This window comes from Cucurbita moschata, unplaced genomic scaffold, assembly GCF_002738365.1.
Source record: "Cucurbita moschata cultivar Rifu unplaced genomic scaffold, Cmos_1.0 Cmo_Scf00009, whole genome shotgun sequence".
Taxonomy (NCBI): Eukaryota; Viridiplantae; Streptophyta; class Magnoliopsida; order Cucurbitales; family Cucurbitaceae; genus Cucurbita; species Cucurbita moschata.
In genome coordinates this window covers 4258992-4272429 of record NW_019268525.1, presented here as the reverse complement: position 1 = coordinate 4272429, position 13438 = coordinate 4258992, and the positions used below count along the sequence as shown (strand labels likewise).

The window sequence follows — 13438 nt, the reverse complement described above, 5'->3', positions numbered from 1 at the left end:
TTTTTTTTTTTTTTTTTTTTTTTTTTTTTTTTTTTTTTTTTTTTTTTTGGGAGTTGTGATTGATATATTGCAGTTTTTTGGGTTTCCTTGAATGGTTGCTGTGCTTTTTCCCTTTTATTCTCTAATGGTGGGGTTTCTTTTATGGAATTAGGGTTACAATTTTCCTTTCATTTCCTCCTCTAAAGTAATTGCTGGCCTGTTCCTTTTCCCATCCGCAGTGTGAAGCTAATATTTCTGTGAGTCATTTTCAAGTTTGTTTCCATTTTTTTTTGTTCAAGTCTTCAATCATTTTTTCGCGTCATTGGGTATTTTTCGCCGATTCTTATCCCTCGGGTGTGTTTATTTAGCTCCTGCATGTTTTTTTTTATGAACTCTTTCTCGATGCTAACTTTGCTTCCTGACATTTGCCGTTCTTTCAGGTTTGAAATTGGTGTTGCTTCCTGACTTTTGCCATTATTTCAGGTCTAAAATTGGGGTTTTGGATTTAGCGAGATGTCTTCCAAGTCGAAATATCCAATTCTCGAAAACCGACCGATTGATCAGTGGAGGGTAACGGAGTTGAAAGACGAGCTTAAGAGACGGAAATTGCCCATCAGAGGTCTGAAGGAAGATTTGATCAAACGGTTGGATGAATCACTTCGAATTGAAAGGGAAAATGCCGAGGAAACCAATGGTGTTGATGATGCCCCTCCAGTTACAGATACTGACAATAACCAAGAGCATGCATCTATTGTTTCTGAAACAACGAAAGAAACAAATGAAGATGCTACCGTGATTGAGAAGGTGGATGGTGATGAAGTTCAGGTTGAGAAGAATGACAGTACTGCAGCTGTGGACGAAGCGATACTTCGAGATGGGGTTAGTCTCAATGGTTCACCTAGGGTGGAAGAGGGGTCGGCTGTCCATGTTACTACTCTGGAAACTAACGTTACCGTAGCTGAAACTGTGGCAACTGAAGGAGCGTTAAGTGTGGAAGGTTTGCAAAACATGGAAACCAAGGATAACGAGGATTCAAAGCCCCAGTCGGAGGTTGAGGAATCCAAGTCCCAGCTGGATAGTAAGGATTCAAAGCTTCAGATGGAAATTGAAGATACACAGCCCCAGCTTGTTGATGTGAATATGGAGGCCCAGGTGAAGAATGAGAATTTGAAGTCTCAACATGCAAATCTCGGGCACGACTCTTCTGATCCAGACAACCAGGTATCTGAGGTCAGCCCTGTTATAGGGTCTCAAGTAAGAACTGATTCTATTTCTACTGATTCTGTGACAATTAATGAAATGATTGAACTAAAGGAAAATATATCTGCTGACCATGTAAAATTAGAACTAGATGTTAAGCAGGAGATGGTGGAACCATCATCCAGCATTGTTGTCCCAGATGCTGGCGAATCACATCCAATGGATGTTGAAGAGCCACCTGTGAACAAGAATGTTGAAGAGTCACCTGCAAACAGAGATGTTCTGGAGGCACCTGTGAACAAAGATGTTGTAGATTCTTATGTGAAAGATGTTGTACAGCCCTTTGTGAAAGAAGATGTTGAGGAGAAACATGATATTAAGGACATGATTACTGATCTTCATGAAAAACATGGTGATGTAGATGTGGGGTTATCTGAAAAGCTAAATTTAGATAGAAGTTCTGGGGATGATTCAATAGAAGATGCTATGGAGATTAAAACCGATTCAGGGAATAATCCTGAAGAAATGGGAGAGAAGAATGTAAAAATTGAGGGCCCTATATCCAAAGAGGAAAAGTTTGCAGACATTGCAGTGCGAGGCTCAACTGCAGACAAGAAGAATCTTGATATAGAGAGTGACGTTTCATCTTTGCCTGCTGAAAAAAGAAAGATACTTGGTAATGATTACTTCCACACTCTCTCTCCTTTCCCCCAAGCCTGACCCAATCCTCCGAACTGAAAGGAAATAAATAACATTGTGAAGTTTTCTCAGCCTAATTAAAAGTTTAGGCATATAACATAAGCTCATTTTGTGAATTGAGATTTTCATTATAGATTCTCTGTCGTACATGAACTTTTCATCATTAAGATAAATTTATGTTCAGGAACTTTGAATTGAATCTTTGCTTGTTTATAATGTTTTCTACTTATTCATATGCCAATTTAGTGGATGTTGCTTTAGTTGGGTATAATGAATTATTATTATAACCATTGACATTTATTATTTGTTCAAGAAATAATTCTGGTCAAGAACTCTGCTAGCTTTCTAACTATGGAATTTATATATTTCTGGTTCTTTAGTTTTTGGATTTTTTCAGTTGATATTTAGTTTGCTGCAGGCCCTGCATTGGTTTTTCTGCAAGAATTAGGTAGCTAAATGATGTTAGATAATGACGGAGGAAAATTTGATTTGTGCTGCCTTTCAGTGTTTGTTTGGAGTATCTAATATCAGGCAGCTAAATTGGTTATTTGTTGGGAGTATCTAATATCACAATACGCTAATACTTTTGTTGTCAAGAGTCATTACTGTGCTATTTTTGTTAGTTTTTCTGCAATGTAGTAGTGATGAATAAAGTGTACAGTATATCGTTAATCTGGTTTAAAAAATATTGTCGGAAACAAATGTGTAAATCATTTCTTTTCCTTTTCTTATTTGTACCTCTTTTGTTCATGAAGGTCTTCTGGTATGAATTCCTTAGACGACCTGCAAATATAATGGGTGAAAGGGTGTTTTATGTCTCTGAAATCTTGTTTTCACTTGAACTAGTATTTTCTCTGAGTATAGTAGTAGAATAATCTCTCAGGGATATACATTCATTTCCAGCTTAATGGACTGGTTTCTGTCTCCATATCTGTCCATCTACAGATATCTCTTCCTCAGCACCTTTTGCTGAACATCTCATGAAGCATCAGTCAATATGGGTTTTGGTGATCGATTCTCCAAAGTCATCCAAATTCTTCTCTCTATCCATGTTAAAATGCTCCTTTATGTTTAATTTTAGTCTCTTCAGCAAACTCCCAAGTTCTGCCCAGAATGGATATCTGTATCTTAGTTTTATATATCCAAAAAAGTTGCTCATTATTGTAACGATTGAGACAAAGAATAGACCTACTATTAGCCTCATTTTTTTTTTCTGGACAAGCATTGCATATAAATTTTCCTAGCTAACCTTGTAAGATGAATTTTTGTCGTCTTGCGTACTTGTTGCTGCAAACTTCATTCTCCAGGGATTCAAATAGTAAGATTTTTTTTTTGGGTATTCTAATCTCCTTAATCTTCCAAGCCAACTTCTGTCTGTAAATTCATTCATTAAAATCATGATTTTACTCGCCTAATCCAATGTTCTTTGATATATATGTCTAATGCAAGGAACAAAGGAAAATAAGTTATGGTCATTCTTGTAATCATTCAGTTGTAGTGAGGGAAAGGTGTCTTGACAAATTACTTGGCAGGTAAGCTCTGATAGGAGGCTGTTTATAGAAAGAGAGATGGATTTATGGAGGGGGTGTTAAATTATTCGTGTTAATAATTCATTTACAAGCCCTTTTAGTATGTAGTGTTCTCTTTTATTCCAATGGGTTTTTTTTTTCCTTGAAAAAGAGTTAGGTTACAATGGAGCCATTTTCATTTGCACCTTGAGGATAATGATTGTAGGAGGGTAAAAGGGTAACCCCTAGGCAGGTTAGCAAGGAAACAAGGAAGTTAGCCACGATAAAATTTCATGAAGTTATCACTATTCATCAAGTTACAACGTTTCGAATTTGTATTTCATCTGATGTGATACTGTTTAAGATCAGTTGAAAGTTAAACGTACACTTTTTGGTTCCCAAGTCTGTGTTGTATGACACACAGTGCCTCCTAGGTTTTTCCTGTTTAACATAAAGAATGATCCTTCTCCCTTTTGCGCAAATATTTGTGTCTGGCTCAACAGTAATTTTGTTTTTTCTTTGAGGGGTTCGTAAATGGGGATGGGGCTTAAGTACTTGATGTGCTGTTTGATTGGGGCACATGAAATTCTTATTTATTATTGATTCAATTGAAGAACATTATAATGCATTGAATTTTCTTCAAATGTATATCAGTTGTCTTCGTTTTGTTATGTCTGATAAGATTGTTTGGCAGATCAAGTTGGGGCTGGAAATACCGAGTCCGTAAAGAGACATCGTAGGTGGAATGCCGAAAACCTCAAAATTCCAGAGCCCCAGAATGCTGTTCACACATCGACTAGTAATTCAAAGGACATTCTTCAATCCACTGCTCCAAAACGCAACTTTTCCAGATCTGACTCCACAGCTAGTGAAGATCCATCGAAGGAACGTGTTGGTGAGTTAAAATTTGAAGATTTAACTTTTTAGTTCTGGGCAACATCTGGTTCACTTGTCTCGTTTATGCCTTTTGTAGTTCTACCATCACCAAAACCTCCCACAAATTCACTTAGAATCGATCGTTTTCTGCGTCCATTTACCCTCAAAGCTGTGCAAGAACTTCTGAGTAAGACTGGTAGTATCACCAGTTTCTGGATGGATCACATCAAGACGCATTGCTATGTAACTGTAAGACTATTTGCTCCTAGTTGTCAGGATCTAATTCTTCCTGCTTATAAGAGCTGCATAGTTTTGAAATTTTATTATCGGACCCAATATCAAGTCTTCTACTTATTGCTTGTAAATGACTGTCATGATGCAGTACTCGTCGGTGGAAGAAGCCATGAAGACCAGAGATGCTGTTTACAATCTGCAATGGCCACCAAATGGTGGGCGCCTTCTTATAGCTGAGTTTGTTGATCCTCAAGAAGTAAAAATTCGAGTGGGAGCTCCACAGACTCCTACACCTGCAACAGTTGCTCCACCGGTCTCTACCATGCCCCCACCCAAGCAACCTGAGCCTTCTCCTCGTCTACCAAGGCAGCAACATGCTCCACCACCTTCTCTTCCACCGCCCCCACCCACAAACAACCTTCCTCAAGCAAGGGAGCAGCTTCCACTCCCACCCCCGCCTGCTCTTCCTGATAAAGTTGACACTCCTATTGTCACCTTGGATGACCTCTTCAGGAAGACCAAAGCAACTCCTCGCATCTACTATTTACCTTTATCCGATGAACAGGTGCAGGGAAAACTTGCAGCAGGAAGGGGAAAGGACATTAAACAGTAAGCTGAGACAATACCGGAGTTTAGGTGTTGTATTCTGGCTGGCTGCAGCTGCCCTGTTGATTCGTTAGCGAGTTAGATTTTGCAAAGGTAAAAGGCATAGACTGGCATGTTCGAATGTCTTGAATGCTTGCAGTGGGAATTTCTTTCCGTTGAGCTGAAAATTTAGGGGGGGTCTGCAATCGAATCTGTTGAGAGGTGGCTAGTTTTTTTTTTCTTGAATATTAATTTGTAGGATATTAAGATTGACTTCAAAATTTGGATTACTTTGTATTTTGCTATGTAATCATGTTGTCCTATCGGAACAAAGGACCCAAGGATGAGATAGATTTGTAGAATCCATATGATGCCTCCCTCAAATTTCTGAAGCTAACCTCTTTGGATCTGATCGGCTACTTTGCTTTTGACTGTGTTATAAATTGACAGATTAATTGCCTTTTCTACCTCCACGGTATTTCATTTTTCGTCTTTACTGTTCAAATGGTATGTTGTTTGTTCTTGCACTTTCTTCCTAGTGTCTTTTTACCATGTAAAGGAAGAAAGAAATACATAAATATGTAACTTTAAGTTAGTTTTGTGCGATCAACACGAGCCCTTGCCCTTGTCCTTGTTTAGCTTATTCGGAACATCCCTATAGCCACGCTCAAGTTATGATCTAAAATGCCAAGAACTCCTTGTCTCATCATCATTCTTCTTCCCTTTATCGTTTTTATAGTGCAAAATCAACTTTAATTAGCATTGGTGAAAACGAAACTCGTTTTAAGTTAATATTAAGTTATATTTGAAAACCCATATTGATATCTATTTTACTCGTTTTTGTATTAATATAATTAGCTTATCACATGTCTGTATTATGCCTATTGTTACATAGCTTGCTATCGTCCATAAATTAAACAATTAAGGATAGAATACTCACCAAAGGTACCATAAAGGATAGAATACTCACTAAAATTACCAATAAAAAACAAAAATGAATGTTTTGAAAGCATGGCATGAATAATCTTTAGTAAAAGTGAATAAAGTTCATATTTAATCAATTTTTTTAACAAAGCAAATCTGAATTCTAATCCTAGAAAAACATAAAAGAGTTAAAAAAAAAAAATGGCACCAACAAGGTGACTTTTATTTTTATACGTTTCTCATTAATTAAAAAAAAAAAAATAAATAAATAAAGAAAAGAAAAGAGGAAAGTGCCGTGAAGCGGCTTACATGAATCGCAGATGCGTTTTAAGAGTCCCAATATTTTCATTTGTTTGCGCCAAAAAACGTCCCCAAATTTGTTCCTTTTTTCTCTAAAACCCCTTCTCTTCCTTCTTCCTCTGCAACTCTCTGTTTCCTTCAAGCTTCAATTTCTCCTCCTCCAACACTCCCTTCTTCCGATTCCATTTCTTCCTTTCAACAATACCCACTACCTAATTTCCCCTTTCACTCTCATTCCGCCCTTCCATTTCCCTTTTCTCTGCATTCCCTCCACCCTCTCGCTCCTCAACCTTCCTCTCCTTCCATTTCTTCCGCTCCTACTTTCCTGGCTCCAATTGGGTTTTCTTCTCCCGCTTCTGGGGGTTCTTTTTTGGGCATCCGGAGGTCTTTGTTGCTGATTGCACTTTCCGGATCTTTCTTCTTTTGCTTGCTTGCTCTCTAGGGATTTCTACTGTTCGTTTTTGTGATTTGTTCCACGGCCTAGTTTCGTTGCTTCTGTACTGGAATGAATAGTGTGTTCAGTGAGCAAATACTTGCTGATAAGCTGTCGAAGCTCAATAGCACGCAGCAGTGTATTGAAAGTATCCTTTTTATTTCGTTCTTCTTCTGGAAACTAATGCTTTTACTGCCTTATAGTTATTGTTGCATCGTTTCTTATCTGTTTCTAGGTTGGGATATGACCTGGGTTCGAACGATTGTGTTTAATTTCCGTACTTTTGGGTAATCAATTCTATCAATATCTTGAACTTTGAAGTTCTTATCTTCAAATTGATAATTTGCTGCTTATTTTGTGTTGTTTTGGCCAACCTTTTCCACTGCCTTTTATCTGCAGTGCTATATCTCCTTTTAAAATCTTTCCTAGCAGCATCCTTGTTTCATGTTTGCTTTTGAAAGCTTTAGCTTCAAGTCCGTTAGATTTCCTTTTACCATTCAAAGGTTGGATGGGGATCTTATGGAAATTGCCTATCAGACTTCATATATCGTTTCTTCTTGAAACGCTATCAACAAGGGTTTTTATAATTAGTCTCTTTGGTGTTATTGCTTTCCTTATCCTGTTCTTTTTGGTGTTAGTTTGTGCCACCAATGTTGAATTAGCTACAAAAGCCTTTCTGTTTCCTTAACCATTTTCCTATAGCTTTGTCACATTGGTGTATATTTCATAGAGGCAAGGCTGAACTGGTAGTTGCAACATGGGATAAACAGTTTCATAATTCAGAAATGATTCAGAAAGTTCCTCTTTTGTATCTTGCAAATGACATCTTACAAAACAGTAAGCGTAAGGGAAATGAATTCGTCACTGAGTTCTGGAAGGTTCTTCCAGCAGCGCTCAAGAACGTCCTTGAGAACGGCGATAACCATGGAAAAACTGTAATTTCCAGATTGGTAAGTTGTTTTCTTTCCTCTTCATGGATTAATGGTCTCAACCTTCTTGTGTGTTGTTAGGTTTTCCTATGAACTTTGCTGGTGATAACTGATAAAAATCAAAGATGAAATTGTTGCAATTTAGCAGAAGAGGCGCTCCTCTTTGTTGGGTGTCTGCGATTGTTGTCAGTTATGTCTACTAAAAACGAAAACAAATTGCCGATTTCTTGAGCATTTAAACGGTTCTTAAAGTACTTCCAGGATCTGATTGTATGCATTTCTTCCTTCCTTTGAATATGTCAATGAAATTGTGCTTGCTCATTCTTAGGTTGATATATGGGAACAAAGAAAGGTATTTGGATCTCGCACACGAAGCCTCAAAGATGTAATACTTGGGGAAGAGGCACCTCCACCTCTAGAGTTCAGTAAAAAACGTACTCGATCAGTCAGAATTGTCAAAAGAGATTCACGGTCAATTAGAACGGTGAGTTACCATTTTATCTTCAGCTTCTTTTTCCATTTTTGTTTCTTTTGTGTGCCACCAAGAATTATGGCAGAAACTTGTTTGATTCTCCATGGCTGCTGTAAACCTTACAATGCCTTTGTAGTTGAGTTGACATTATACCATTAATTTTGGATGCAGAAATTGTGTATTGGAAGTGCAGCCGAAAAAATTGTATCGGCATTTCACCTGGTCCTAAGTGAATATGCTAATGAAGAAACCGAGATGACCAACTGTAATTCTGCGGTTCAACGTGTAAGGAAGATGGAAAGCGATGTTGATTTTGCTTGTTCCACGGGTATGACAACAATGATTTAATGTTATTCTGTCCTGTCCACATTTTTCCCAACTTCATGTTCTGTATCAATTTGTTTTGGAAGAAATTCATAATTGTCTTTTTAGTTGAAATTTCCAAATTACATGGTCTCTGAGTTTCTACCACTATCCACCAGCAAAGAATCCCCAACGTAAAAAGTTGGCCAAAGAACTTGAAGAAGAAGAAAGTATTCTGAAACAGTGTATCGAGAAACTACAATTGGGTGAAGCCAGTCGGATGGCGCTTATATCTCAGTTAAAAGAAGCTCTGCACGTTCAGGTACCTCGATCTGTCATTTCTCAATGCCCTTTGGAAGTTTGAACAAAATTCTATTTCTGTATTACATTATGGACTCACTGATAAATTCGGGAAACGGGACAATCCAATTGTAGGAATCGGAGCTGGAGAATATTCGAACTCAGATGCAGGTATTTTCTTGACAGAAATAACCTGTTTTGCTTCTGTATCAACTTTACATTTGATAGAACTTCAACATGAATATTTTTGGTTCGTTTATATGGTAAAATGATGGATATCTCTATTTATGTATGAAAATGATGGGTGCTGAAAATTGAAATCTTTTGGAATCATTATTTCATTTCAAACTTCAAAAACTACAGGTAGCTCAGGCGCAGGCAGAGGAGGCAAGAAATATGCAAAACCGGCTAAATGATGAAGGCTATGTATCAAACTCTTCCACCAGTGATTCAAAAGCAAAAGCAGGACAGACTCCTAAGAAGTCTGCTGCAGCCATTGCCGCAGAGGTTGCTGACAAGCTCGCAGCTTCTAGCTCCTCTCAAATGATCATGACATCAGTTCTCTCCACATTCGCAGCTGAAGAGGCAAAGAACACTGGTCTAACAAAGGCCAACAATGGATTGACCGTGTTCACACAGAACCCCATGAGTTCCCCTGCTAATTCTATCTTAAAACCTGAGGCTGAAGACGCCAAGAACACTGGTCTAACAAAGACCAACAATGGATTGAATTCGTTCACACCGAAGCCCATGAGTTCTTCCAACTCTATCTTAAAACCTGAAGCGTTGGCCATTGGTTCAGATCCTAATGTTTTCATGTCTATGCAGCCGCATCCTGCTCCCAATAACCATTCATATCAATCTGTTATGGTGCCCCAACCAACGATACAGAGCCAAGCCCATAATTCGCAAGCTCAATACCAGATGTTTCCAAACGCTCCGTCCCAGCAATATTTGCAGCTCTCAAATGGAGTCTTAACCCCATATGGTTATGGTAGTCTTCCAAGCTCAACTCCGATGCCACCACCACCTATGCCCCATATGGTTAGTCCGGTGGTGCCCTTGACCCAGCAGATGCTGCAACAGCCATCACCTATGATACAAACACAAGTTCCTTTCACGCAGCAACCTTTAGCCCCTAGCTTCCGACCGCTTCAGCCGCCTGGGATGGTGTACTATGGGCACCCTCCCCCTTCTCAGTGATAATTTTGTGCTAAAGGTATCTTCTCTTCTGCAGTTCTTGATTAGACAATGTCATTCAATGCCATTAAATTCTGTTCATGTACATTGGCACCAATGAAATTTGACATGGCCACAGATAGCATTCATGGGCCCTTTTTAGTTTAAGAAGGCCATTAGGTAATATGTAAACATCCTTGGATACTTGAATATGCTTTAGCCTCAGTAAGTTCAGTTTGATGCAATGAAGCTCGTGTAAATTTAGCATCATCAGAGTCGACTTACTGTACATTACTTTATCCTTTGAATGCCAGGTCAAGTTTTAGAAGTACCACACCAGTCGTTGCACGTAGATTTCTGAATGTACGAACCTGCGAATGAAGCAAGAGCTAAATCATATTGAGCTGTGGTGGTAAGGACTTGCAATTTTTAGTACATATGTTGTGATAATTACGTTAAGATCACTATCTTTCTCCCTCTACCCTACTTTGTGGGTGAAGATGTAGAAAGTATGGAAACGATGTTTACTGGTATGAAGCTACACTTCTTGGAGATCACTCAGCCCTATGATTTCTTAAATAGGTTCCATATGGTTCAGCTCAATTTTATGAGTTGAAATCGACGACAAACCATTGTACTGGTAAAAGAAAGAGCAGACGACAGACGACGAGCTAGCCCCCACGAACATCTATGTTCTTCATCGTTGAAGATGTGAAAGTGCTGCTAGCAAAGGCTAGTAGGTTCCCTGAATACTATGGCAGCCTGCCTCCATGAAAGTGCTCTGAAAGAGAGGTTCTTTAGCAATCAATAGGGTTTCTCTCTATGAAAAGATATGAATGAAAATTCAAAGGCTCAAAACATTGATTCTGAGAGCTTGTGAAGCTCCGGAGACATAATGGGCAAACTAAAGGAAAATGAATGAACTTAGAAGACTTGATATTCACACATAATTAATTATCAAAGTAGTTTAATTAATCACAATAGGAACAGATTTTACCAATTTTTCTTTTTTCATATATTATGTTCAATTTTTTTTTTCTTCAAGGAAAAATAAATTAATACTCATTAATAATTATTCTTCTCAATCATTAGATTTCCATTTCCATTTTTAATTTATTGTTCTTTTCTTAAGAATAAGGAAAGACAAAATTGATAACTATTTTCCAGCTGAGCTGAATTAGGTTAATAAGCAAAGCTAATTTGTGATAACCTTAAAGTAATCAAACACAACTCCACATTTAATAAACGATTAACTTTGCTGTAGCCAATAGATTCTACATAAATCTTAATCCCTTTAATATTAACCCATTAAGGAAAAGCTTAGTTTATTTAACTATATCTTGTTCATTGTAGTAAATAGACCCCACAACCACTAATGTGCACACCTTACATATTTTATATACTTCAAAGAATATGGATCAATAATTCTTTGATAAAATCATCCATCAACGTAACTTCGGTACAAAGGAATGCGCTTCATAATTCAACATTAGAGTTGTACTCGATAGGAAAAAAGTATGCACATAATTGTAGTGGGTACCACACGCGCTCTCAAGCTTATATCAAGTTACTTCAATGACGTTTCCACAATCTATTTATATGAGAGTTGATTACGGATTTTCTTCTCGTTCAAATAGGATTAGAAAAAAGTCAAATTTGAGATTTTCTGAGAATTCATCGAGTTAGGCGTGTAAAGTGAACACCTTCATGAATTTGACTTTACTTTGACCGAGGTGGACTTTCAAATATATAGTCGGTACTCAAACTTACTTCAACTATCATTTTTAACTAATTGTTCATCTTTTTCTTTGATAACTAGCTAGTTTCAAAATTATCCATGCACATTTACAAAATTTCATACCTTTAGCTATTTTTCAAATCGATGTATTAAAATTTAGCCATTTATTAGGTTGGATCCAAAGGACCCGATCCAATCGTTGTCGTCAATGTTGTAAGCGTAGTGTGATTGAGATGTGTTATTTAAGAGTTGGGCGGTGGAGGGACCTCACCACACAAAGAAGGAGAGCCACAAAGGAAGCTTTTTTTGGTTTGGTGGGTGGCTTCAATTCATATGATAATTAATAATAATGAAATATACATTATTCTAACATAGCTTCACATGCAAGAACAAGCCCATTGGTTTTGGTGGGTTTTGAATATAAATTAATAGTGAAACCAAAAGGAAAAGAGAAAGGAAGGAAATGGGTAATGAAACTCTGTCAACCACAAATGTTTTTGAGACAACTTGTAGGGTTATTATGCAGCAATGTGTCAATGACAAACCCTTTTTCTTCGTTTTTGTTTATGAACATCATTTAATCAACTGCCGAAAGTGAATGGTGATTTGTATTTGGCTTACCATTTTGTTCATATGGAAGAACATGGTGGGTCTTCGTGTTTCACTTGTTTCTCCTTACAGTAAGACATGTTTTTGAGTTCAACCAACGCCACGTTTCAATTATTTTCATTTACAAAGTTGAAAGTTATTAGCACAATCCTTTTCCATGGTTCAAAAATAGGAGTTTCATCATTGAGTGTGCTTTACTTGAAGTAATTCTACGTTGGATTCTCTCTTGAAAATTTTCATGAGATGCATGTGAGCGAAGATAAAATATACTAAATCGTGAGAGAGACAGGAAGATGTCCTGACTATCAAGTACCAAATTTAAATTTAATTCTTAATTCGACTTTTGGATATGATCTATATTTCAAACAAATTACTGTAAAATGTAAAATAAAATTGGAATTGAGTGATAAAAGTATAAAAATAGACATAAAGCAGATCCAAATTGGATTAATTTGACTTTTCATACAAAAATTATATATTGTTTTTAGTGGGTGGCACTATGGCTACTACTCCCACCTTTTTAAGTCAACTTCTGTTCCAAACAAAGAACTTGCATTATTATTATGGAAGACATCATTAAAACTTGAGACATTTCACATGGTTGCCTTCTAAATGCATCTAAAATTGTCTAAAAATCTCAATCCGTTAGGACCTTCGAGATAGAACGATAAATTTCTTTTCAAAAAAATATAATCAAACCCGTCATATTCCAATCTCTCAACAACCATTCTAAATGAAATCCGTCGTATGATTCTGAATCTTTTTTTTTTTTACAGCAAAAAACGATAAATTTAAATAAAAGTTATCAATATCTTTACTAAGCAGACTATATATTTGTTGTAGTCGAAGATTAGTTTATAAAAACTCTCCTAACCCAACTTTTTACGTTTACACGTTTACATTTGCATGGATAATTTTAGGACGAGGGAAAATAAAGTGAAATGATATTGCTATGTTATTATACATACAAAGCATCAAACACAACATTCCTTTAATTATGGCATCGAACATTGGAAAGTACAAACTATACCATGAAAGAGAAGACACCAAAAGACACGCTATTCCTATTCTCTTTTGGTTTTTGGACACACATTTTAAAACATGTGTACACAAACCAAGATAAAAAAAAAAAAAAAAAAAAAAAAAAAAAAAAAAAAAAAAAAAAAAAAA

At 36.9% G+C, this 13438-nt stretch overlaps 2 protein-coding genes across 4 annotated transcripts; both read left to right on the top strand.

The window, feature by feature from the left end:
* Nucleotides 1-27: 27 nt before the first annotated feature.
* LOC111447305 (apoptotic chromatin condensation inducer in the nucleus-like) lies at nt 28-5491 on the top strand. Of its 2 annotated transcripts, none has more exons than XM_023086394.1 (5): nt 28-236; nt 463-1855; nt 4081-4281; nt 4360-4511; nt 4645-5491. In XM_023086394.1, the coding sequence occupies exons 2-5, from the start codon at nt 493-495 to the stop codon at nt 5107-5109; spliced, it is 2181 nt and encodes a 726-aa protein (XP_022942162.1). In that variant the 5' UTR covers nt 28-236; nt 463-492; the 3' UTR covers nt 5110-5491. The 2 variants fall into 2 exon arrangements, with proteins under 2 accessions (XP_022942162.1, XP_022942163.1); XM_023086395.1 differs by having other exon boundaries at nt 420-1855.
* Nucleotides 5492-6347: 856 nt separating this feature from the next.
* LOC111447713 (regulation of nuclear pre-mRNA domain-containing protein 1B-like) lies at nt 6348-10562 on the top strand. 2 transcript variants are annotated; one of them, XR_002711317.1, is made up of 9 exons: nt 6348-6886; nt 7441-7688; nt 7996-8151; nt 8311-8467; nt 8622-8764; nt 8878-8913; nt 9106-9961; nt 10236-10333; nt 10504-10562. XR_002711317.1 is itself a non-coding variant. In XM_023087014.1 (8 exons), the coding sequence occupies exons 1-7, from the start codon at nt 6811-6813 to the stop codon at nt 9943-9945; spliced, it is 1656 nt and encodes a 551-aa protein (XP_022942782.1). In that variant the 5' UTR covers nt 6348-6810; the 3' UTR covers nt 9946-9961; nt 10236-10478. The 2 variants fall into 2 exon arrangements, 1 of the variants encoding a protein (XP_022942782.1); XM_023087014.1 differs by lacking the exon at nt 10504-10562 and having other exon boundaries at nt 10236-10478.
* The last annotated feature ends 2876 nt before the right edge of the window (nt 10563-13438 follow it).